The sequence below is a fragment of the Nycticebus coucang genome, chromosome 2 (assembly GCF_027406575.1).
Source record: "Nycticebus coucang isolate mNycCou1 chromosome 2, mNycCou1.pri, whole genome shotgun sequence".
Taxonomy (NCBI): domain Eukaryota; kingdom Metazoa; phylum Chordata; class Mammalia; order Primates; family Lorisidae; genus Nycticebus; species Nycticebus coucang.
In genome coordinates, this window is record NC_069781.1 from 40,220,058 (window position 1) to 40,245,484 (window position 25,427).

Genomic DNA, 25,427 nt, shown 5'->3' on the forward strand with positions numbered 1-25,427 from the left:
ATAACTTATATACTCTGTATAGTAGAAGAGCATATCCTGTGCAGTAGCATATACCCAGTTTGCATTGTTCCCAAAGCTTTTTGGAAGCCATCCTACATATTATCTTCTCTAGGGGGAGATAAAAACAGAAAATTGCATTATTATCAAAGACAAGTGGGAAGGCCTAAAGACGTTAATGATTCCTCTGGAAAATGTCAAAAGGTTTATTACTAGAGGCAGTTTTCTGAGCGGAATATATTTTAGGAAGGATATTAACTTATAGGACTGAATCATAGGATTAGAATTTGAGATCCTGGTTTTGAAAAATCCACAAAATCGTAAGATTAAAAAATCTAGAGGACATATTTCTGACTTTAAGCAATTCTTGAATTATTTGGTGAATAGAAACACAGTTGACCCTTGAACAACGCAGGAGTTGGGCGCTGCCCCCTGGGCAGTTGAAAATTCGTATGTAATTTTTGATTCCTCAAAAACTTAAGTACTAATAGCCTATTATTGACCAGAAGCCTTACTGATATCGAACAGTAGATTAATACATTCTGTGTATGTTACTTATATGTTATATACTGTATTCTTAAAAAAAGTAAACTGGAGAAAAATGTTATTAAGAAAAGCAGAAGGAAAATGTATTATTCACTAAATGGAAGTGGATCAGTGGATCATCATAAAGGTCCTCATCATTGTCAGCTTCACGTTGGGAGGAAGGAAGAGGAACGGAGGAGTTGGTCTTACTGTCTCAGGGGTGGCAGGGGGAAGAAACCACAAGTTAGTAGACTCACACAGTTCAAACCCAGGTTTTTCCAGAGTCAATTGTAGTCTAAATTTGATGCATTTTTTTCTCTAGTTCTCAGTGCCAAATTCCCTTTGCTTATCAGAAAGATGAGAAAGAGAATTGAACTAGGAGTCAGACTTGAGCTAGTCACTAAACTTTTCTGTACCTTCATTTCCTCACCTCTAACAGTGCCTGCCCTCTACCTTCAGTACTGCTGTATGAACTGCGTAGGATGGTGATGGTTAAGAGCACTCCTGAAGTATAAATTGCTATACAAATGCAGCTCTTTCATTTCAGTACGGCCCCACATTCCCAAAATTTGCTTTCTAGTCACAGAAACAAAAATGAGGACACATGAAATAGCAGATGATGCAAGGCAGACTATAATTATCAGTTGTATGTACAGATTTTGTTACAAGAGTTTGGAGAAAGGAAAATAGCTTCATGGTGGAGGTTAGGCCCTGAAATATGATAAGGCTATTGATGAGAGAGTTATCAATTCTAGAACTGTATAGGACCTTAATTATCATCTGTTCTGTGGAGCACTAGTTGTGGAGGATGCTCTCAAGGGATTGAAAAGTATTAAGGCAGGGTGGCGCCTGTGGCTCAAAAGGAGTAGGGTGCCGGCCCCGGCCAAAAACTGTAAAAAAAGAAAAAGAAAAGTACTAAGGCAAATTTGGGAAGCCCTAGGCTAAAATGTTATTTACTGCAGGACCTCTCAGAGCCTTCAATAGATTAAGGGGCTTTTGCTGTGACTCTCAAAGAGGGAGAAACCGCAGAGTTTCTCAAAGTTATTTCATAGAACAGTTTCTGAGCATAAATAAAGCATTTTATTTCAGTTCTTCGATTTTACAGAAAGGGAAAACAAAGCTCAGAAATTATAAACACCTGTCCGGGACCCACAGTTAATTAGTATAATAAGCACAGTGAGGTAGAAAATACAGATAGAGTCTAGTGTCAGACGACCGATATTCAAGACCTAACTATCACTTTGTAGCTGTATCACCTGGGAGGAATTGGCCACGATTATAATGAAAATAATAATTATATAATTATGATGAAAATAATTATACCCTGCATTGTAGGTAAGAGGGTTATATGAAAAAATGTAAATGAAACTTTTTGTATCATGAGAGATTCAAAACAGATTACTGCCATGTGCTAGAGGATAAGCCAGAATGGACTCAAAGTCTAGCAGTCCTGTAAAATGGAGTTATTAATACCTGTCTTTTGGATATGACTACTAAATGAGATCAAAGTAAACTCATTTTTCTAAAATAAGAAGTTCAGCACAGACACCATCTTCTATACAGAAAATATAAAAAGGAGTGGCTTCTTATTTCAGGAGAACAATAATATGAGCAAAGGCTGTCGTAAATGTCTCCATCTTAGCCTTTCCTCTGATCCTACCAGAGTATGCTTTGAATTGTGTCTTTTGCATGCCAGTGACTCGAATGCTTTTTTGTTTTTTTGCAATGCTGTCCTTCAGAAATGATCAAATACTCATTCCTTTCAATTTTCTTTTTATAGTGGCCGGGGCAGTGATGAAGGGGAAGTGCTACTGTATTATTGCTACTGTGATCTGGAGGATCCCTATTGGACATGTGCCTGGCAGACAGCTCTGTGTCAGCACCTGCACCTCACAGGCAAGGTAACACCTTTCACACTCCCTCCTTCACTGAGCTTGTCTTGCCTGGCACCCTTGGAGTGCAGAGGCTGTGCTCGTTATTAAAAGCATTCAGTGTTGGGTTCTTAGAAATTAGGGAAATCCTGCTGGGCATTTAAGTAGACTGTTAAACAGTTATTGATGTGGTGTTTTATGAGAATATTTAATGGCATAGACCAGGGATCAGCGAACTTTTCTTTAAGAGCCAGTTAGTAAGTATTTTAGGCTTTGCATGAGAAAGCTATTCAAAGTCGTTGTAATATGAAAGCTACCATAAACAATATTGTAAAAGAATGGTAATGCCTACATTCAGATGAAACTATATGCAAAAGCAGGAGTAATTTGCTGACTCCTGACATAGGGAAATGGGGAAATGTACATGATATATTGACTGGAAAAAAATTTTATAGAATTGTACATATAGGTGTGATCTCAAATTGCTTCTTATTTTTTATAGATCCATGCCAAGGTCTTTTACCATCTTAGGATATTAACAATTGCTTTTTCCTTTCCCTCTAGAATGCTCTTCCTTACACCTTCAGATGGCTCATCCTCCCCTTTTAGATCTCTGCTTAAATGTTGTCTCCTTAGATCTCTAATCTGAAGTAGTCTTTATTTTTTTTTATTTTTATTTTTTTGAGACAGTCTCACTATGTCGCCCTCGGTAGAGTGCTGTGGTGTCACAGCTCACAGCAACCTCAAACTCTTGGGATCAAGCAATTCTCTTGGCTCAGCTTCCCAAGTAGCTGGGATTACAGGTGCTTGCCACAATGCCCAGCTATTTTTTGGTTATAGTTGTCATTGTTTGGCAGGCCCTGGGCTGGGTTTGAACCCACCAGACCCAGTGTATGTGGCCGGCACCCTAGGCCCTGAGCTACAGGTGCTGAGTCTGAAGTAGTTTTCTTTCTAGACCTCATCACATTCTATCTCTTCCTGCTTTTCAAATTTATTAGTACCTAAAAGTATAATCTTTATTTCTTTATAATCTACCTCCCTTACAGAATATAAGTTTCATGAGTAAAGGAACTTTGTCTTAGTTAATTGATTGGTTCTTAGTGCTTGGAAAGGGTTTAGCATGTAGTAAACACTCAGTAAATGTTTGGAGAATGTTGAATAAAAGAATGAATGCATATTCATAACCCTCTCTTGCCTAGTCCATGCATAACAAAGCCAGAAGTGTATGTATGAAGATGGCACACACCAAAATGTTGGTAAAGATTATCTCTGCATGATAGGGTTATGGGTGGTTTTTATTTTTCTAGAATATCCTCTATGGTTACATGTAGACATATGTGCATGTGTGTATGTACATTATATGATTTTCAAAATTTAAAAAGGAAGTGAATAGGTTCCCTCTGAGATCCCCAGGCGTATAACGCTGTACTGTGTTATGACTCATCTTTCCTATATATGTCCCAGTTTTTAATTCCTTGAGCTCATAAATTGATCAGTCGATGATACCTTCCATACCCATGTTTCTTAAGGGATAATGATTTCATTTACCTCATTCGGTTCATCACCAGGTCCTGCCATTTCTACCTCCAAAATATCTCTTGACTGTTCACTTCTACCACCTTAGACTAAGCCACACCCTCTCTTGCCTAGACCATATAGTAGCTTCCAAACTACTCTCATTCTGTAATCCCTGCGTGCTATTTAATCCGTTGTTCACCCAGTAGAACCTCCATAGTTGGCCACCTCCTTGAGTTGACCTAAGTTTCGTAGACTGGACATGTACCATGTGTGTGTCGACCTGGACATGTACCATGTGTATGTATCTGTACGGTAGGCCGAGTACCTTATGTCGACCTGGATGTGTACCACGTGTGTGAATCTGTACGGTAGGCCGAGTACCTTATGTCGACCTGGACGTGTACCACGTGTGTGTATCTGTACGGTAGGCCGAGTACCTTATGTTGACCTGGACGTGTACCACGTGTGTGTATCTGTACGGTAGGCCGAGTACCTTATGTCGACCTGGACGTGTACCACGTGTGTGTATCTGTATGGTAGGCCGAGTACCTTATGTCGACCTGGACGTGTACCACGTGTGTGTATCTGTATGGTAGGCCAAGTACCTTATGTCAACCACTTCCAGTTTGGTGCAGTCCGGTGGGTGGTCAACTTACAGAGGTTCTAGTATGTATTCTCCCTCAAAATCTTTCACATGGAATAAAACCTGAATCCTTAATATGTCCTAGGTTCCTGTGGGAATTGGCCCCTCCTGCCCTTCCCACTTATCTAAGCTGTTCTTTACTTGGGACACTCTAGTGACATAGTCTTTCAGTTTCTTGGAACCCCCCAAGTTTTTTTCTGTCTTTGGACCTTTTTATAAGTAAACTTTCTTCAAGGGACTCTTTCAGACTCACTCTGTTTCTCCAGTCTGTCTCAGTTTTACTGAAGCTTCAGTTCTCAATTTTCTCTTTTTCTTTTTCTTTTTTATTAAATCATAGCTGTGTACATTAATGTGATCATGGGGCACCATACACTCAGTTCTCAGTTTTCATAATAATTCCTCAGAGACATCTTTCCTGAACTTTGATCTAAATTTATTTTTCCCAGCACACTTTTGTGGCATTTTTAAAGCTTTTCTTTTTAGCACTCATCCATTGGTAACTTTTATCTAAATATCTGTGACCTCCCTTAGTTTGTAAGCTCCAAGAGAGGAAAGACTATTTTTTTCAACTACCTGTGCTATATTCTTAATTCTTAGAATAATTCCTGGTGCATAGTGATAAAGAAATGAGTAGAATGAATACATTTATTTCCATTTCTATTATTACCGTTTATATTCAGAAAACTTTCAAATCGTGAAAGACAGATGTTCTCACAGTGAACCTGAATATGCCAAATATGAAAGTCTCTTTTCTTGGTTTAGAGGCAGATTTTTATTCTTGGCCCAGCCCCAGTGCTGAACTAGGAGTGAGGGATCCTGTCCACGAGATGGCAGCACCTGCTTGGATCTTTGGTCCTAATTCCTAGACTTCAAAGAAGGATAGAACCCAGTTACTGATATAGTTTTATGCTGGTAGATTTGGCAGAATATTGGTGCTTAGGTAGAGAAAGAATAGAGCCTGAACAATCTAGAATTACAGAGATAAGCTTCTATCCCTAGTACTGTATATTCCTTATTGCCTCAAGAAATTTGAGGGGACACATTGGAAACCTTGGAAAGGAAAAATTACAAGATTTGGAGCCAGTAAGATCTGGTTTTGAATACTAGATCTACTAACTACCAACTCTGTCCCTTGGCAAGTTACTTGATTTCTCTGTGCTTTCATTTCCTTTTCTGTAAAATAGGGATTTTGATAGCTACCTTTCAGGATTATGATTAAAGCTTTTATCTCATAGAAGTTGCTGAATAAATGCTAACTATTGCTTTTCTCAATTTCTTAGATATAAGGCCTTCCTCCCCAGGAAGCTTCTTTGAGGGATATCTGTTAGAGAATCCTAGGGACTGAAAGTCTAGTACTAACAAGTTTAGAGATGGCTGTGGCCTGGCTATATGTCAAGAGTACATGTGCGTGTCTTCTATTTGGGTTCTGAGGTTAAAAGAAATTAGAAAAGAATCTACCACCTATCCAAAGAGTTACGTAGATGTATGCACTTCCTCATCATCCCTGCCCCTGTCTGAAACCTTTTTAGAGTGGGTTTTCTGTGGGCATTCTTCTTTCTTGGGATGCCGCCATCTCCCTGCTCTTCCCTCTTTCTCTCTCCCTCTCCCCCCATCTTCTCTTCTCTCATGCCCTTCTCTCTGCTTTCTTTCTCTTTCTCATCCCCCCCACTCTTTTTCCTCTCCCTAATATAAAATAAACATATGCTTTTGTATCTTAAAGAAAAGAGTGGGTTTTCTGACCTGTACACTGTTTCAGCTGTTTCTCTTTGTAGTCCAGTTAGCAGCAGAGATGCCATACGCATCCTACCCGCCTGTCCCATGACCAGCACGGCCTTCACTGGCCTGCAGCGCTCTTTCTAAGGGAGTCTGGACGTGACCTGGTACTCCTTCTCATGGAACTCAGGGTAGCCACTAGATACTCAGTGAGTTGGCATTGAGTTGTGAGATGAAGCCCATTTTATATCCATACCCTAAAGAATTGGATCAGGTGCAGCAACAACTCATGTGTCTTCTTGGACCTTAAAAATGGGCAGCCATTTAAAATTTTCAAATTCAGGGCTTCGGTGTTATGTAAATATGGGTAGAACAATATAGGACCTTGAATTAAATCATCTTTCTTTGCAGAAAGTACCATGACAGAGTGCTGTACTTTCTAGCACTTTTCTCTAGAGAGCTCAGTTCCCATTTAAAGATGCTCTATCTCCAGACTTATCTGAAGAATTTTATAGTACCAAAGCAACAAACTTTGTAGGGCTCCCAGATCATTGTGCCTTAAGGCAAGGGCCTTACCCCAGGCTCTAACACCTCCTAACCAGTAAAGCATTTCAAAGAAAACACAGGGTTTGAGATACCAGAGAGCTCCAGCTGTGGATCCACATTCATTTATTCAACAAATTTGTATTGAGTGCCTTTTACAAGGTATATAGCAGCCACTGTTCTAGGCACTAGAGATATATCAGTGTGCAAAAAAGACACACGTCTTGTAGTATTTGTATTGCAGTGGGTTGGTGTGGGCTTTCCCCAAACACCATGCAGAGGTATGTACTCAGGTATCTTCCCTGCCATAGGACATGCTCTGTGTTTAGGATTTAGTTTGTGTGTCCTCAACACACACTGTGTCCTCAACAGTTTTTTGTTTTGTTTTTTTTTTGGTGCTCTTTTATCCCCTTTTTATCACCATGAAGAAATTGAGATTCTGAGAAGTCAGTTAACTCTCAGGGCACTTGGCAAGTGGGTGGCAGAGCTAAATCTCTATCCTGGATCTGCCAGCCTCTCCAGAAGACTCTATTATACCACCTGGATTTCGGTTAAGCTCAAAATTCACTTCTTTGATCTTTGGACAGACCATTGAAGTTCTGTAGCAAGTAGGGCTTTCCAGAAGTGTTATTTACATTGTCTTGTTCACCATACATGAACTGAATACCTTCTCTGAACTGTAGGCTGTGCCATTTTAGAATAACTATATTTGGTATCCTCAGCAGTGTCTCTGCTTTTCCTTTTAAACTCATTGACACACATGAGCCTTTTCTGCCCTGGGAAATAACTAAGCTAGGCTGTATTCCCTATTTCTTACCATCTTGTATCTGTTTCAGGTTCGAGTTGCTATGGAGGGAATCAATGGGACAGTTGGTGGAAGCAAACTGGCTACCAGACTCTACGTGGAAGTCATGCTTTCTTGCCCATTGTTTAAGGATTATCTGTGTAAGGACGATTTTAAGGTAAAAGAAAATGAAAATACAATGGCTTTAGAGCCCTCTGCTTCTTCCTCAGTGCAGATTATTGAAGAGGAGGTCAACACAGAGAAATAGGCAGTGCCAGAAACATGCCCTTTCCCTTTTAGGTTACGAGGGAGCATGCTTGTCCCTGTTCTTCCCTTGAGTCACCAAGTGATCTTGGACAAATTGGTGTCCTCACTAGATCTGTCTTCCTTCTTATAGGGAATGGATATGTTTACTCAGTTGAGAGGCCACCTGGCTGTTAGGGTTAGGGTTCATTGTTAGCAGATCACTGTGTTTTAGTAAACTTGAAATTGTAAGATCTGTACTTCACACCACGTGGGGAAATAAAGCTACTGCTCTTATAGCCGAGCTGCTTTGTTTGGGTGACTTTCTGCTTTATCATAAGTGATAAGGTAGTGGGAAGTAGCTTGCTAGTGTTCATGGCAGTGACAACAGGTAAAGAAAAATCGTTCTTTGAAATAAAAGCCGGATGTAGTAACATCTCTGTGATGCTTTAGTTTTATAATTTATTTATAGCCTAAGAAACACCATTTCAACTTAATATTCCTGCACTTAGTAGTACTCAATAAATATTTATTAATGTTGAATTATCTGGAACATTTTTGGCCCTCATTTCCCTATGAAGTTTTCCTAATTTTTTTTCCTCCTAATTAGCAGTTTCTTAAGACTTCAGTATTGCAAAACAGAACATCATTCTTTTATTTGACACTTACATCTGGAGATGGGACAGGAAGACTGTATTGTGTTTTGTTTCTCATTGGCTAGACCAGCAAAGGAGGAGCTCACTGTTTTCCAGAATTGCGTGTTGGTGTATTTGAAGAAATCGTTCCCATGGGGATCAGCCCCAGTAAGATCTCCTACAAGAAGACTGGTATGCCTGCTTTCAGAAGAAGATTATGCTTTTCTTCATGGGTACAAAGCCTAATAGACAAATAAAAAAGCTAGGCACTATGATTAGCAAGAGTCGTGATGAATCTGCTCTTTAAAGTAGCTGTGGGGTGGCTAATGCTGGGTGCGTTCTGTGCTCAACTTGGTTCTCTGTGGTATTTGTGGTAATTGAATTCTCACCCCTTAGAGTGGCTTATTTGATTTTTCTTGGTGGTGGTTTGACAGAAGTTGTTTTCTCAAGACGGCAGTATGGGAAGAATATAATTATTACTTGTAAATAATAAATCAGCAGAATGGAGCACACAGGCCTTTGCCACAGGAAGCAAGTGGCTTTCAACACCAAAGCAGTTTTCACTGTGCTCTAAAATGTTCTGCCTCTCTTCTCCATGGTAAAAGGTTGAAAGACATTTGTTTGGCAGTATTGTTTTCTGTTTTACTTTTTACTATGGAAAATTTCAAACATTTTGGTATAAAAAGAGTACAGTTAAAATCCACATACTTACCACTCAGCTTCACCTGTTAACTGATTCATGGCTAACTTTCATCTATACTTCATCCCCTTCTCCCATCTTGGATTATTTTGAAAAACATCCCAATGTTAAAACATTTGATTCATAAATATTTTAGTAAATATCTCTTTAAAAAGATAAATATTTGTTTTAAAAAGCTGTAAAACTATTATTAAAAACATTTTCACAGTAATTCCTTAATATGTTATCACATACCTAGTCGGTCCTGTCAGTCAATTCCCAGCAGTCTCCTAACTTCTTACTTTGTTTCTATTAGGGTTCAAGTCAGCTTTGTTGTGATTCATCCCTCGTCTCTTTAAGTGTCTTTTATCCTATACATTTGCCTGTATCTTTTTTTTTGTCCCTCTTTTGCAGTTTATTTTTTGAAGTAGCTAGTACAGTTGGTCTGAGAGTTTCCCATAATCTGGATAATACTAATTATATCCCCACAGTGTATTTCTCTGTCCTCTTTATTTCCTATAAATTGATAGAGTAGTACTGTCTAATTAAAATATATAATATGAGCCACATAATTTTATATTTTCTAATAGCCACATTTTAAAAAGTAAAAAAAAAAAAATAGTTGGAATTAATTTAAATGATATACTTAATGCAGTCTGTCCAAAATATTATCATTTCAACATATGATCAGGCTGGGCACAGTGGCTCATGCCTGTAATCCTAGCGCTTTCGAAGGCCAAAGTAGGCAGATTGCTTGAACTAAGGAGTTTGAGACCAGCCTGAGCTAGAGCGAGACCCCATCTCTAAAAATAGCCAGGTGTTGTAGTAGGTGCCTGTGGTCCCAGCTACTCAGGAGGCTGAGGCAAGAGGATCACTTGAACCCAAGAGTTTGAGGTTGCTGTGAGCTGTGACCCCACAGCATTCTTACAAGGGCAACAGAGTGAGACTCTTTCTCAAAAAAAAAATACAAAACAAAAAACATATGATCAATATAAAAAACTATTAGAAATAGTTTTTTTTTTTAAATACTAAGTCCTTGAAATCCAATGTGTATGTCACTCTTATAACATGTCTTAAACCACACTTTAAGTGCTTGTCAGCCACAGTAGCTATTGTCTACCATTTTAGACATCTCAGGACTAGAGACTTGATTGAATTCAGATTTGATTCCTTTTTTTCTTTCTTTCCTTTCCCCCTTCCAAGACAACTTCATAGCTAGTATTATGAGGAAGCACAAAGTATAGTTGACACCATGGTGTTCATTTTTTTTTTTTTTTTTTTATTGTTGGGGATTCATTGAGGGTACAATAAGCCAGGTTACACTGATTGCAATTGTTAGGCAAAGTCGCTCTTGCAATCATGTCTTGCCCCCATAAAGTGTGACACACACCAAGGCCCCACCCCCTTCCTTCCGTCCCTCTTTCTGCTTCCCCCCCCATAACCTTAATTGTCATTAATTGTCCTCATATCAAAATTGAGTACATAGGATTCATGCTTCTCCATTCTTGTGATGCTTTACTAAGAATAATGTCTTCCACTTCCGGTGTTCATTTTTTTTTTTAAACTAAATACTTAAAAGAAAGTTCAGAAGTAAGCTAGAGGGAAATGGGAGTAATATCAGCATCTGTGTAAAGAGACTAATGCATGGGGAGACAAGGGCCAGGAAGAGGTGTGTCTGCTTAGTGTCACCCTCTTAGTGCAGGCAGTGTGACTACAAACAGCTCTTCCTGAGCACCATAAGACATTGCTTAGGAGTTTAGGGGAGAGTGGGCTGTAGGCACTGAGTGCTGTTGTGCTTTCATTTGAACCAGGTTGAACCCAGGGGCCTTTTAAACCATGTGCAATGGGTCACTGACCAAATAGGCCTTCTTGGGCCAGTAGAGCACCAGCGGTAGTAGCAGCAGTGGGAGCAGGTTTGGTTCCCTGTGGCTGCCTGCAAGCAGAAGTCTTAGCAGATTTCAGTGTGTCTGTCACATTTTTGAGCATCCCTTTTCGCCCCACTGTTTTGGTATCCATGTGATTAGATGACAATACTTCATACAGAATCTAGCCTTATTGCATTCTCCCTATAGTCCTAAGTCAGGCAGGTAGAAATCCAGATTCCTGGGGCCTCATCTCTCTTGTATGGGGCAGTTTCATGTAGTTGTGTTGAGGTCATTTGGGAGTGAGGCTCCTTTGGTGCCGTAAAGCTGTCATGAGTGGCATCTAAACGTGTCACCAGAGTCCCCACCCGTGAGGTGTGGTTACTCCACAATTCAAATTCACCAACAATTCCTCACAATCTACTGAGATGTCTGACACTCAAGAATGGAGTAATATTTCTACTCTGGAGAGTCATGAGGCAAAGGGCCCTAGCAGGCTGAGGTTCTATCCTTTTCGTCCTCTTGTATTTTAGTGCTTCTCCCCTCCATCTTCTAGCTCTTCTGTCCTTTTCTTCACCTTTCTATCTCATGTGTCATTCCTGTTTGTTGTCCACCCCTCTGGCCCTTTTCTTCTTCACTCACACACGTACACTTAGACACATTGTTCTTACCCTTTTGTATTTTTAAAATATATATATAAACTACCTTTATTTCATAGTTTTATGCTCAAACCTGCCCATGCCAGGGTTCTTAGCCTTGAACTTGGGCTCAACCTTAGTATAGGACAGTTATAAAGTCTGTAGTCAAGTACGTACATGCCGCAACCCACATGGCAATTTACGTCCCACTTGTCTGGTTTTTATCACTGGGGTTTGGTCAAGTGTAAGAATGCAAAATTCTTTGAGTAATTATTTCTAAACTATTAGATCTCCATAGTCCTCATCTTAGGAGGAGGGAGATCAAGGATACCTAGAATTCCAAATTATTTCATCATGGTCAGTGCATAGTGTTACGTTCTGACAATTGCAGTTACGAAGAGGTTTGGGTGGAAAGCAAGCAAAATGTTAAGTCAGGCTAGGCCAGTTCTAATAAAGTTTTAGAGTTTTCTTTTTGCTTTGTTTAAACATAATTTTTTTTTTTTTTTTTTTTTTTTTTAGGAATTCATTTATCCCCAGGTGAATTTCATAAAGAAGTAGAAAAGTTCTTATCTCAGGCAAATCTAGAACAAAGGGATACTATCCTTCTGGATTGCAGAAACTTCTATGAAAGCAAAATAGTAAGTAAGAGCCAGGACTGAGTTCAGGGAATTGGTAGAGCTCTCCCTTCCTGCAGGATGGTTTATTTCCCAAGAGGATGCTGTGTTTACCTACCCAGTTCTAGTAGCTTTAGAGAAAACCCAAGCCCTTGAACTCCAGATCTCTTGAGAATTTCTAAGAAGTATGAATTAAAGGCTGGGCATGGTGGTTCACGCCAGTAATCCTAGCACTTTGGTAGCACTTTTTTTTTTTTTCCAGTTTTAACCCGGGCTGGGTTTGAACCACCTCCAGTGTATGGGGCTGATGCTCTACTCCTTTGAGCCACAGGCACCACCCTAATCCTATCACTTTGAGAGACAGAGGGGGGTAAATTGCTTGAGCTCAGGAGTTGGAGGTCAGCCTAAGCAAGAGTGAGACCCCCATCTCTAAAATATGGCCAGGCATTGTGGTGGGTGCCTGTAAAGGCTGGGGCAAGCAGATTGCTTGAGCCCAAGAGACTGAGGTTGCTATGAGCTATGACACCACAGCACTCTACCCAGAGTGACAAAATGAGACCTGCCCCCCCCCAAAAAAAAGACAGAAAGAAATTATGAATTAAAGATATCTTGCCACATTGTATACTATCCTTGACATGTGTCAAGGATCTTGTAAAAGTTGGCTTTGGGCAGCCTCTCCAGTTTCCTGGAGGACTCTGGAAGGTGATCCATATCTCACCAGCCTTGGTTTTAAGTTCCAGAGCTTGAAGTTGAAAGGTCAGACATGAATTTGAAAGGGATGAGAATGGCAACTAGCAAGTACTTCTTTGCTTCTTTGCCACGGTGGGGGTTGTTTGACCCAGAAAGAACCTTTGTTTCTACCATATATGTTTTTCTGATAGGTTTCTTTCTGCTACTCCTATGTTGTAGGGACGATTCCAGGGTTGCTTAGCCCCAGACATCAGGAAATTCAGTTACTTCCCAAGCTACATTGACAAAAATCTAGAGCTTTTCAGAGAGAAGAGGGTGCTGATGTACTGCACTGGGGGCATTCGTTGTGAGCGGGGTTCAGCCTACATCAAAGCCAAGGTGCGCCACCACCCTGAGGCACTGTGGGGATAGAGGTGAAGAAGGCATCACCAATAGCCTGCGTGGAGCTTTCCATTCTTTCCCCCGTTACCAACCCCATCCCTAGCCAGCCAAAGGATTTATTTTCCCCTTGTGTGGCTCTAGCATAGAGTTTGTAAGTATAAAATCTGAAGTTCTTTAATCTTAAGATGTAAAATACACTTAACAGTCTTAAAGACTCATCAAGTATAAAAGGGAAAGATTAGTTAACATCTCCCTTTTTCTAATCCTTTCGCTTGATCCTGAGAAGAGCAAATTCAGTAACATTACATATCTCAACAGGTGTCTTCCTATATTTAGGGGGTAGCAAAAATAGTTGGGCTTCCCAAGATCTAGAGGGTAGAGGCCCTGACGGCTGTCATCACCCATCCCCCTAGGAGGCAAGGTCTGACCAGTTGGTGCCTTGACCCCTTGGTCAGCAGTTGCTCAGTGCCCCACGGAGGGAGGGGGGGAGCCCTGACTGACCGCAGACAGGGATCCTCCATGTGGGCCCTCCTGGCCAGGTGTTGCTCCTCTGTGAGGTCTCTTAACAGGTCTTTGCTTGGCTCTTCAGATTTCTTATTGTTTTTCCACGCCTAGGGAGTGTGCAAGGAAGTGTTCCAGCTCAAGGGTGGCATCCACAAGTACCTGGAAGAGTTTCCTGATGGTTTTTACAAAGGAAAGTTGTTTGTTTTTGATGAGCGTTATGCCCTGTCCTACAACAATGATGTGGTGTCAGGTAGGTTGGAGTAGGTCTGAGCCCATAGGCAAGCCAGGTACATTATCAGTTCACCATTCTAGAAGAATTATAGAGAGAAGGCGGACCAGGACTAACACCTGAAGAATAAACAGGGAGAAGTGTGTCATACACCATTTCCCAGCAGTTGTAGATGCCCCAGTGGGACAAACAAAACCTTAGACCAGGAGTCAAGGCCTGTGTTGGTATCCGGGCTTCACCATTTGCTGGCTGGACAAGTCCTTTAAAATGGGGACAGTTTGTCCTACCTGCCTGCCTTCTAAGAGCAGGACTAATAGGCTAAACTGGGGATCTTAACCTGGAATCAGTGTATAGAATCTAGAGGTTTTATGAATATGGATGGGAAAATAATTTTACCTTGGTTTTCAATAACACCTCTCCAAAATGAAGCATTTCCTTCAATTATGAATGTAGACAACCGCCAGCTATTAGGGTGCCTATGACTTTGTCTTCAATAGGATTCCTGATACTTTCATATCAGGTTACAGTTGCTTCAGGTATCTCAAAATAGCATTTATACTCATCACTGCTTTAAAATGAAAATGATTGTTAGGCCTACCACAGTTACTTACTACATTAATAAATAGTACCTATCACAGATTTTGAAAATTATTTTGGTAATTTGTATTTCTGTGTGATTGGTTTCCTTTGTAATCCCGTGTATTTTATTTTATGCATTTGAAAATATTTTTCTTAGATAGGGTCTGTGTCTTTACCAGACCTCTAAGTATAATAATACTCATGGCACAAAATAAGAGTAAAATTTCCCAGTTTAGCTGGTCTGTGGCCATGTGGCATGCTCATTTGATTGGTGGGTGGGGCACTCCAAGGTGAGAGCTGAATCTAGGGCCAAAGCTGGAGGCAAGGTGGCTGCAGGGTGGCTGTAGGAAGTCTGTGGTTTGACAGCAGTGTTGAGCCGACACTGAAGTCTGATACCAGGTGAAGATAAAAGAAGGCTGGAGATAATCCTTCAGAAAGATGGCTGCCGCCCCTGGATGTCACATTTTAGAATGGGATAGGTCATAGGCAGACAACTGTAGTGGCTGCAGAAGTTTTCTAGAACTCCTATGGTCAGGGACTGAGGTAGAATTACTTCTTAGATAGTAAGATTTGAGTTTGATTGTCCTCTCCCTTTTTAAAAAAATTTTCTGTTTTATGTTTTTTTGAGACATGGTCTTATTCTGTCACACAGGCTAGAAGACAGTGGCATAATCATAGCTCACTGCAGCCTCGAATTACTGAGTTCAAGCAGTCCTACGTCAGCCCTCCCTGTGGTATTGGGCCTGCCTCCTGATTTATAGCTAGGACTATAGGTGTGTGTCACCATGCCCAGCCAATTGTTTAAATTTTTTTCTAAAAATGCGGTGTGTATATACTACGTAGTACTACTCAGCCATACGAAGGAATGAACTGTCATTTGCAGCAGCTTGGATGGAACTAGAGACCATTACCCTAAGTGAAGTATCTCAGGAATGGAAAAACAAACACCATAAGTTCTCCCCAGTAAGTGGAAGCTAAACGGTGGGTGCATATGGACATAGCAAAATGGTAAAGGACACTGGAAACTAAGAAAAGAGGAAGGTATAGGTCAGTGAGGTATAAAAACTTACCTGTTGGGTACAGTGACCACTGTCCTAGTGGCAAGCACCCTGAAAGCCCTGACTTCAGCATTACAGAGAGTATGGAACAAAATTTTTTGTGCCTGGCCAGGTACGGTGGCTCTCACCTACGATCCTGGCACTCTGGGAGGCCAAGGAGAGTAGATTGCCTGAGCTCACAAGTTCAAGACCAGCCTGAGCCAGAGCGAGACCCCGTCTCTAAAAAGAATAGCCAGGTGTTGTGGTGGGCACCTGTAGTCCCAGCTACTCAGGAGGCTGAGGCAAGAGAATTGCTTAAACCCAAGAGTTTGAGGTTGCTGTGAGCTATGACGCCATGGCACTCTACCGAGGGTGACAAAATGAGACTGTCTCAAAAAAAAAAAAATAATAATAATAATTTTTTTTGTGCCCCCTTAACATTTTGAAATAAACCCTAAAAAAATATTTTTTTTATTTTCCTTTTTTTTTTTCTTGAGACAAAGTCCTGCTATGTTGCTTGGGCTGGTCTCAAACTCCTGGCTTCAAGCAATCCTCCTGCTTTGGCCTGCCAAAGTGCTGAGATTATAGTCATGAGCCATCACACCAGGCCTCCCCTTCCTTCTTCATTTTATTCATTTCAGTGGTCTTGCATATTTGTCTCTTTTTGAAAACTATTTCAGATCTGATTTGGAACTAGATGGAATATAAATTACCAGTAAGCAGAAAGAGGGGTAGCTGCATGTGAGTGTGGAGGGGAGAGAGGAGAGCCAAAGGCAGCTTAGATAAATGAGGTAAAGGGGCTTGAGGAAGAATGATGTTATCAATGGTGACAGGGAGTGAGCAGCACAAAACAGCTAGAAAAAGAAGGCAATGTGAGTTTTGGGAATTAGGTGGTCAAGTGTCTTTAGTGGGAGACACTCAGGCATGGGGAAGAGGGATGTAGACTGCCAAACTTCAACGCCACCATCTATCTGTGTTGTCTGCACTGCATTTCACTCCAAATGCAGTACTGCCAGTGAAAAGCTGGAGCAGTGGCAAACCTCTCTTCTCACTAAAGGGAAAAACATCATTTTATAAAGGAGGCCGGGGGTGGTTGGCCAGCTTAAGAATAGCTGATCAAAGAGAAACGTTACCATCTGTTTTATAGGTGGGAAAAAGAAAAATGGGTCAGTGGATACTGGAATCAGAAAGATAATTCCCCAAAGCAATCCCATCCCTCATCCCCTACCCACCTCCAGAAAATAAGCTGGTGCTGGAAGAAGGGGGCAGGGGAGAATTTTTGTTAGACTACAGGAGGCTTACTATTTAGAAACTTGCCCCAACAGGATATATTAGAATCTAGTTGGCTAAGAGTTATATTTAGGAACTAGAAAAGTGCCTCTGTGTTTGTGTGTGTGTTTATTACAAGAGCTTCTCTTTCTTTCCCAGAATGTTCCTACTGTGGAACCCAGTGGGACCAGTATAAACTCTGCTCAACTCCCCAGTGCCGCCAACTCGTTTTGACATGCCCTGCCTGTCAAGGACGAGGATTCACAGCTTGTTGTGTCACGTGTCAAGACAAAGGGAGCATAAAGGCTTCAGGAGCTCCCCAGGACAGCTTTAAAGAGGAATGTGAATGTACCGCCCGACGGGCACGCATACCCCGGGAACTCTCACAGCAGTTGTGCCTCCCTGCAAACCCAGAGCCAGGGCCCTGTTGGTGAGGATGGGCCATGGCTTGTATGAGCAGCACATTCAGCCTTCTTCACGCCTTCAGTAAAAGTAGGTTTGTGGTGATTATGTTTAGAAAAACGTCAAGGCTGCAGAACAGAGAGATCAGAACTTCATGCTGTCCGAGCCGCCATAGCATAGTGCTCACCATATCGACCACCTGCACTACACAGGAGGAAGGGAGAGGGAGTCAGATGTTGACCACTTACCTGAAGCATTCTGATTAAGAAGATGCTAGAGCACAGAAAAATGTAAGCTATATGGGGCCACAGAAAGGATGTGGGCAGAAAGCCTTGGGCCTAGTGACCAGGACAGCTCTTTCTCTGCTATGCAGCAAGCCGTTAGTAGTCCTTGTCAGCAAACCTGTCTTTCCTGGTGGCAAACATGTGAAAACTGTGGCCCTGGAGTGCACTTGTAAAACCAGGCCACCTCAGTCACCCCTCACCCCTACCTCTGTCTCTTCTCTGACAGACAGCCTGATAGATCTGCCAGCTGTGGCATTTGGCCTGCCTTCTGCTTTGTAGATAGGCATCATCCCTTGGTATGCACAGGGGATGGTTCCAGGATGCCCAAGTACTATATATCGAAATCTGAGTATACCCCTGTACTGCCCACAGTCGGTTTTCAGAACTTGAGTATGCAGAAAGTCAGCCATCAGTATACCCATCCTGCAAATACTGTATTTTCAGCCTGTTCAGTTGAAAAAAAATCCACAGGTAAATGGACCCACATAGTTAAAACCTACATTGTTTCAGGATCAGCTGTACAGTTTATTGGAATAGCCATCACCATTCCTTTACATAGGATCTATGGCTGAATTGAGTAGTTGCAACAGAGAACCTGTGGCCTGCAAAATCTGAAGTAGTCACAGTTTGGCCCTTTACAGGAAAGTTTGCCAACCCCTTGTCTAGATCAGCCACTTATCTGATGGGGATAGCCTTGAAGATGTGGCTCTTCTTCATTTTTTATTGTTTTGGTTTCTGTGAGAGATTTCCCCTAATAGCCCTGCTTTCCCTAACACTCACTCTAGCTTTTAATTATTCTTAGATTCAAATAAGCTCAATGACACTGACATTTGGGTAGCATTTTTAGATCACCTGGGATATAAAACACATTCTTAGGTCATTCAGCACTGCTAAGGTGGCTGCCCAGCCTTTTTGCAACTGTCCTGAGCACATGTCTCTGTCACATAGTTCCTGAGAAACGCATACAAAGCCATACATAGACCAACAAATTTATTATTACATTGCAGTTTCCAGTGATGCAGAATGCAGCTGCAGTTGTGTTTCAAGAAGCTGAGTGGGGATGGTCATCCCTGCAGCATGGTGCCACTCCCGGGCCCCTCTGCAGCCTCAGTAGACACTCTTCACCTCTAGTGCCCCTGAACTGCCCATGTCACTATGGTTCAGTGCACAGGACTTTTGCTTTTTCATCAGAAGCCTCTCTCTGCTCAGTGCTCAGCTCTTTGGCCTTGTCCTTTATCATAAGATTTGCTGTAACTCCTCAAAGCAACAAACAGAAATACTGGTTTAACTGGCACTGTGGTATATTAAAAGGCACAAGGGCACTGTGGCTTTTTGCTGGATTCCAAGAGATGCATATGATGTTATAAAGGAAATATGGAAATCACATTTTCAGAATAATCGTCCTGGGGTGGCTTGGCTAGGATTTCTTAATTCGTTAACATTTGGATTTTCTTCACCATTGTCCCACAGAGACTTAATTTACAGCCCTAAGATCGAAGGTGATTTGTCTAAAGTGATGAGACAGGTAGCTGAAGACATGCTTGGTCATGCTAAGTTCCATAGCCATGATGGACTGAGATTTATCTCCTGCTGTCCACCTCACATAAACCATGTGCCCACTGTGCAGTGTAGAAAGGTGTTTTCAAGTATTTGGCCATAGGTTTTCACATCCAGTGTAAGGCTGGCCTTCAATAGGAAAAAGCTGTCTGAATCCAGTATTAAATTGTAAATAAATCCCAGATGTTCTGAACACTCAGGGTCACTTTTGTTGCCTGGGATTGGTAAGGAAAGGATGGCTTTTGAAACTTGAAATATCATCTTTGGCTTTTTCTGTCATTTTCTCATATCTAGCAAAAGGAATCTTGTGTTCTTTGATTCCTGCCAGAGCTCTGCGGCTTCAGTCTGTCTGTCTTGAGAGGAAAATTGTGTTCTTGATCCAGTAATCAATTTGGGAACTTTAATTTTGAAGTTTTTAAATTTGAAAGGAGGGTTAATAAAGAATGGTTATTCTTTCTGTTTGCTAAATAGCTAAGATCAAATCTGTTAATAAAGTCTTTTATACTTGGGAATCATGGAAAAGTGTGCTGCTTATTTGTATGTTACACATTTTAAATGCACCTGAAACACCACACAGCAAGGCCACTGAAACTGGGCTCCTGGGTTTAAGTCACTGCTACTTAAGTCATCTTCAGCATGATCTGCCAGTTTGAGGACTTATCAGTTTTTAAATAATAACCAGACTGAACTGTGACTAAAGAAAAACTTCACATTAACCATATTTTATAAAATTTTCAGCTACAACCACTAGTTAACCTAAAACCTTAGTGCATGAAGAACTGAACCACAAAAAGGTTTTGTGCTGGCGTTTTGCCTTCTGGTTTCCACTGCAGAGCACAAGTTGTCAGTAGAACATATCCAGTTCAAAGGCATGGTCTTCCCCTGCACACACTAGACGCCACTCCGGCACTTGGGAATGATGGGCCCAGTCAGGTCCGCCAGCCTCCTCTTCCTCACTGGAAAGGAAGGGAGATAGGAGATAAGATACAAGCCATGTGCCCCTGTACACCAGGAACCACCACTGTTGCTCTGAGAAAACACCCTTGAAGCCTCTTCCTGATTTTTTTGTTAGCAGAGTCTGAAGTCGATGTTGTTTCGAATGGACAATTGTGTGAGTTGTTTGTAACAGCCCTCCAGTTAGTGTTCACTGATGAGATTTATCCATAACTTACTTCTATTAATAAGGAGTTGGCCACGCAGTCCTACTTTACCCAACTCTACTGTTCTTTGCCTGCAGAAGCTCTACAGCTGACGTTCTTTACCGTGGCTCAGATAAGAGTTAAAAAGTTCGGTCAATCGAAATAGGGTGTTAACCTCATGGAAACATTTCCCCCACCTCTGGGAGCTCCTGGCCTGCTTCCTGCCTGTGTAAACAACAGTTTCCACCCTGAAGATTACCCTGTGTCCCCTCATGTTTAACCTTGCCATTTCTCCAGGGGCAAGACAATTTATGCTTAGACACTGTTCACATGACAAAGAATTAAACGCCATCAAGAGGGAAGCACTAGCCAGGAGCTTGCAGGCTTAGAGGACGACTGAGGAAGGGAGAGAGGAAGGAGGGTCCCTGCGTTCAACAAGGGACAATGTTTTGAAATGAATTACAGTGTCTGCTGATGAAAACTAAGTTGCAAGCTGGATCAGCCATAAAGAATGGGCAAAGAAGGGTGGCACCTGTGGCTCAAAGGAGTAGGGCGCCAGCCCCATATGCCAGAGGTGGTGGGTTCAAACCCAGCCCTGGCCAAAAACAAAAAAAAAGAATGGGCAAAGAAGTCTGTATTGCCAGTAGGTGGCAGTCAAGGGGCCTGCTGGTGTGGCAGAGACAAGAAGCATTGCCCAGAGGAAAAGTCTGTCTATATTTAGAAGTCTTCAGTCCCTGCGAGCTGAGATGGTAGAGCTGGCGGCCGTGGGATCATGCATATGAGCTGCAACAAGAACAGAAACAACAGGACACCAAGTCTATAAAGCAGACCCGCAGGGAAGTGTGCCATTCAAGTTGTGGTTGAGAGTTTATAGGGGAAGTTCTGAGAGGCACCCAGGCCACCAAGGTGGGGCCTGCAGGTCAGCCCGTGCCTGAGCCCCTACCCATACCTCCCACCCCACCCAGGAAAAAGGATAAAAATTAACGTAAGTCAGAATGGGAAGTCTCCCCTGGAGAGAAGATACTGGAGGTGGTCAGAATGTCCAACATATTGGTGGTAGATGCAGGGAAACCAAAACCTAAAAAGTAGAAAAGATTTGCCCAAAGTGACCAGAGAGTTTACATGAACCAGACTTCGAAGCAGCTCCATGTTAGCTGTGCAAGCATGCCCAGCAGGGCAGTCCATGTTACCTCTCTGGAGCCCCTCCAGCACTTCCTAAACGATCATATTACTGTTCCCATGTTATGGATGAGGAAAGTGAGGCTGAGAGGGTACATTTCATGCTTTGGTACCAGACAGAACCAAGGCTTGTGACGCATCCAGAGCCTCAGCACAGCACACCCCTCAGTGCAATTCAGCCTCATCAGTGTAGGGTCTGCATATCCACATCTAATCTGATTCTCAGGGGGAGGCTTGTCTCCTTTTCCCTGGAGAAGAAAAGTGCTGCGCTCCCTGAGGTCTAGTAGCAGAGCCCGGATTGAAACCCAAGTCCCTAGCCTGCGGTTGAGGGTCTCGAAAGGGACCCCATGTTCATTGTTGCTTTCTTTCATTCCTTGCCCTCATTGTGTCCAGATCTGTGTGCACCTTTGCCCTCGCACTGGGCTTTTACTGGTACTGCATGGTGAAGGCAAAGATGCCCATTTACTCAGGTGTTATTTTTTCTCATTGTGATGATGGAGGAATTAAGGCCAAGAGAGGGAAGTAACTTGCCCAAAATGGTGAATAAGTGACAGAACTGAAAGTAGGAGCTGAGTCTCCCAATATCCCCACCCAACCATGGGCCCACCCCCTCTGCTGCCAGAGCTCCCTCTGCACTTCCTGCGGAGCCCGCACACTTAGCCATGCCTTTGGGAAGCACTTCCTGGACATCTCTATCTTCTGCAGCATTTGCTGAGTGTTATTATGTGCCAAGCACAAGAATCAGAAATAAAGATGCAGCATAACAGGGGGCCAAGCTACGCAAATGATGCTTGACAGAATAGGGCCCCCCGGCAGATCCTCTGTGAAGCATGAGAGCACAAGGAAGGAAGGAAGGGGTCAGATCTTCCTTGCATGGGCAGGTAAGAGGGCAGCTGAATCTTAAATAATGAAAAGATGAGAAAGTAGAGGGCACATTAGGAGTAGCAGCCCTTGAAAGGTAAAGCTTTTTTCTGGGTCACTGGGGGGCCCTCAAACTCCCTGCCAGGTACTAATATGGCAAGAAGATGGCTTGTCAGGGGTGTCAAGGGTCCCTCCTGGTGGGACCATCTTTTGACGAGGCGGAAGCACAGGCTCTGGTTTGAATCCCAGTCTGCCAACTAACTGGGTCACTTTACCTGCTTCTTCAGACCCGTTTCCTTACCGTAAAATGTGGATAGTGATAGCACCTTTCTCACCTGGTTGTGGCGAGGATTACATGCTTTCATGTGATGGGAAGTGCTCAGAGCAGCCCTTGACACACAAGTGCCATCTAACATCAGGTACCCTCATTAAGGGACTTGGGAGCCACTTCAAGGAGTCTCCCTGAAAGTAGCAGGAGCTCAGGCAGGGGTCCAAGCAGAGGAGTAGTGAGGCAAGCTTTGGGATGATTGGGAAGTGTGCCAGAGGTCAGGGGAATGCGATGACTACTCAACACGAGACGGGTGCTGGGACTGCTGAGGTAGTGACCAGCCAGCTGGGGTGGGAGCAGTGTTTAAAACAGGCCCAGATTTTTGGCGTAGTTGGCTGCAAGGAAAGGAGGGCCCTTTCCTTACATGGGTATTTGGGGACCTAGCAATCTCACTTCTGGGTATTTCCCCAAAAGATTTGAAATCAGTTTGTCAAAGAGATGTTTCATTTCCACATTCATTGTAGCATTCTTCCCACTGGCCAAGATATGGACTCAACCTAAATGTCCATCAACAGATGAATGGATAAAGAAACTCTGGTATAGATGCACAAGGGAATACCACTCAACCTTAAAAACAAAAGAAACTTGGTCACTTACTATAACATAAATAGAATTGGAGAAAATTATGCTAAGTGTCATAAGCAGGCATAGAAAGACAAATTATATGTGAAATCTAAAACAGTCAAACTCAGAGAAGCAGGGAACACCAATGGTGGTTAAGAGGCTGAGGGGTGAGGGGTAGGGAGATGATGGTCAAAGGACGTGAAATCTCATTTGGACAAGAGGAGTAAGGTTTTTTGGGAGATCCATGGCACAGCATGCTGAATATCTTTAACAATAGTGTATTGTACAAAACTGCTGCAAGAATAAATATCGAATGTCCTCACCACAAAAAATAATAGTTAAGGTAATAATGTTAATTAGCTTGATTTAATTATTCCATACTGTATTCATAAGCTATAACATTGCTTTGCACCCCATAAATATATACAATTATAAACAAGGCTGGGCACAGAGGCTCACACCTGTAATCCTAGCACTCTAGGAGGCCAAGGCAAGAGGATTGCTTGAGCTCAGGAGTTTGAGACCAGCGTGAGCAAGAGTGAGCAAGAGACCCCCATCTCTACTAAAAACAGAAAAATTAGCCAGGTGTCATGGCAGGTGCCTGTAGTCTCAGCTACTTGGGAGGCTGAAGCAGGAGGATCACCTGAACCCAGGAGCTTAATGTGCTAATGAGCTAGGCTGATGTCATAGTACTCTAGCCTGAGCAACAGAATAAGACTCTGTCTCAAAAATAAATAAATAAAAATAAAATAAATTGTCAATTTACAATAAAATTTTAAAAGAAATTACTTTGGGGTATGTGTCCTGGGTGTTTGTTAGAAAGGTCTTCCCTGAGAATACCGTAAAAGAGTAGCTTTCCCAGGAGGGGACTTTTGCTGCTTTCAAACATGCTATTCCCCTCCTCACCCTACACCTCACCACATGCAACTGTCTTAACTTGGAGGCTACAGCTCTGATTCTGTTCAGTGGAGAGAGCTTCAGTGGCAGAGTTAGAGGACCTGAGAGCCATGCTTAGCCTGGCTCTTAGCTATAAATAGTGTGGAGATAGGAGTCATCTGAGGTACTGCTGTGGGAAATCACAGATAGGGATTCAGGGCTGGCTCCTCCCTGACACCCCCACCCCCACCCTGGTGCCCTGTACTCACACGCACAACATTCTGTTAAGAGCTCAGCACATGGGTGGGGAGGACCAAAGGTGCACCAGCTGGTATGGCCCCAGGCAGGCCTCCTGTCTGAACGCCATCCCCAAGAAGGAGCCCGCCCACCTTGAGGCAGGCAAAGCCCACACACTGCAGCGGCCCCAGCATGAGCCCCAAACCAGTCCAGAGGCAGGTGAAGAGGGAAGAAACCCGAGAGGCCTGTTCCGATCCTCATCCTGTGCTGTCTGCTGCTGCCAACAGCCTCAGTCTTGTGGAGCAGCCAGCAGGAGGCTTTTATGATACAAATATTCAGTTGGAAAACATGGAAGCTTTGTGTAGCATTGAAAGCAGTATGAAATTACTGTATTGGAAAGTCAGGAGGACGCCAATGCCCCAGCATCAGAAGCATTTTCCTTTTGAAAATTAGCAGATGGGCACAAATGTGAGTTTAATGCTAGTCACCAACTAGCACTCTAAAGGTGGCTTATGGCCACTGACAGGATCTGTCCCTCCAGTGAGAAACCCCAGGGGAACAGCTGCACACAATTCAGGCAAACCAGAGGCCCATTTGTATCCCCTGAAACCCTGGTCCAGGAAACTGCCACGCTTCCCACTTGCCATCTGCTTCCCACTTCCCATATTCTGTTTCCACTGCCAGATGCCGAAGCTGGGCATTAAAGGCCTTGGGCCCTCGCCTCCCAACACCTAGCCAGCCCCATTCCTGTGAACACCTCACACTCTGCCCACCAACCACTCTGTCTTTGCTCACGCTGTTCCTTCTGCTTGGAATACCCTTCCCTCCCTTTGTGAATGATTTTTCCTCCTAGGACAGTTCCTCTAAACCTGTTAGATCTTACTGCCTCTCCTGTCCTGAGTCCCCCAGCCTTGTCCTGGTACCCTAAGCACCCCTCCGCACCCCTTCCTTGATCCCCTGCAGGAATTCTCTAGAACTCCACCAACTCAGCTCTTCCTTTCAAAAGTGGCAAAAGCCCCATCCCCAGCCAGGATGCTTTGCCTCAG

General features: G+C 42.8%; 2 protein-coding genes across 7 annotated transcripts in view; one reads left to right on the forward strand and one right to left on the reverse strand.

Moving 5' to 3' along the window:
- The window catches only part of TSTD2 (thiosulfate sulfurtransferase like domain containing 2), a 28,589-nt gene extending 10,121 nt beyond the window's left edge, over window positions 1–18,468 (forward strand). Inside the window, exons 4-11 of one of the 5 annotated variants that reach the window (XR_008375449.1) lie at window positions 2,303–2,423; window positions 7,647–7,772; window positions 8,559–8,664; window positions 12,171–12,289; window positions 13,175–13,333; window positions 13,952–14,090; window positions 15,301–15,421; window positions 17,114–17,212. Coding sequence is in view for 2 of the 5 variants with exons in the window: in XM_053568150.1 (XP_053424125.1) it covers window positions 2,303–2,423; window positions 7,647–7,772; window positions 8,559–8,664; window positions 12,171–12,289; window positions 13,175–13,333; window positions 13,952–14,090; window positions 17,114–17,388 (1,045 nt within the window). In the remaining 3 variants the exon portion in view is untranslated. Of the gene's footprint in view, window positions 1–2,302; window positions 2,424–7,646; window positions 7,773–8,558; window positions 8,665–12,170; window positions 12,290–13,174; window positions 13,334–13,951; window positions 14,091–15,300; window positions 15,612–17,113 lie in introns of those variants that run through there. The other 4 variants (XR_008375448.1, XR_008375450.1, XM_053568158.1 and 1 more) reach the window with 4 other exon arrangements.
- Window positions 18,469–18,615: 147 nt separating this feature from the next.
- Window positions 18,616–25,427, reverse strand: part of TMOD1 (tropomodulin 1) — an 85,917-nt gene continuing 79,105 nt past the window's right edge. For both annotated transcript variants that reach the window (XM_053568190.1, XM_053568180.1), the window contains exon 10: window positions 18,616–20,153. In XM_053568190.1, coding sequence (XP_053424165.1) covers window positions 20,089–20,153 — 65 coding nt within the window. In that variant the 3' untranslated portion in view covers window positions 18,616–20,088. The remainder of the gene's footprint in view (window positions 20,154–25,427) is intronic.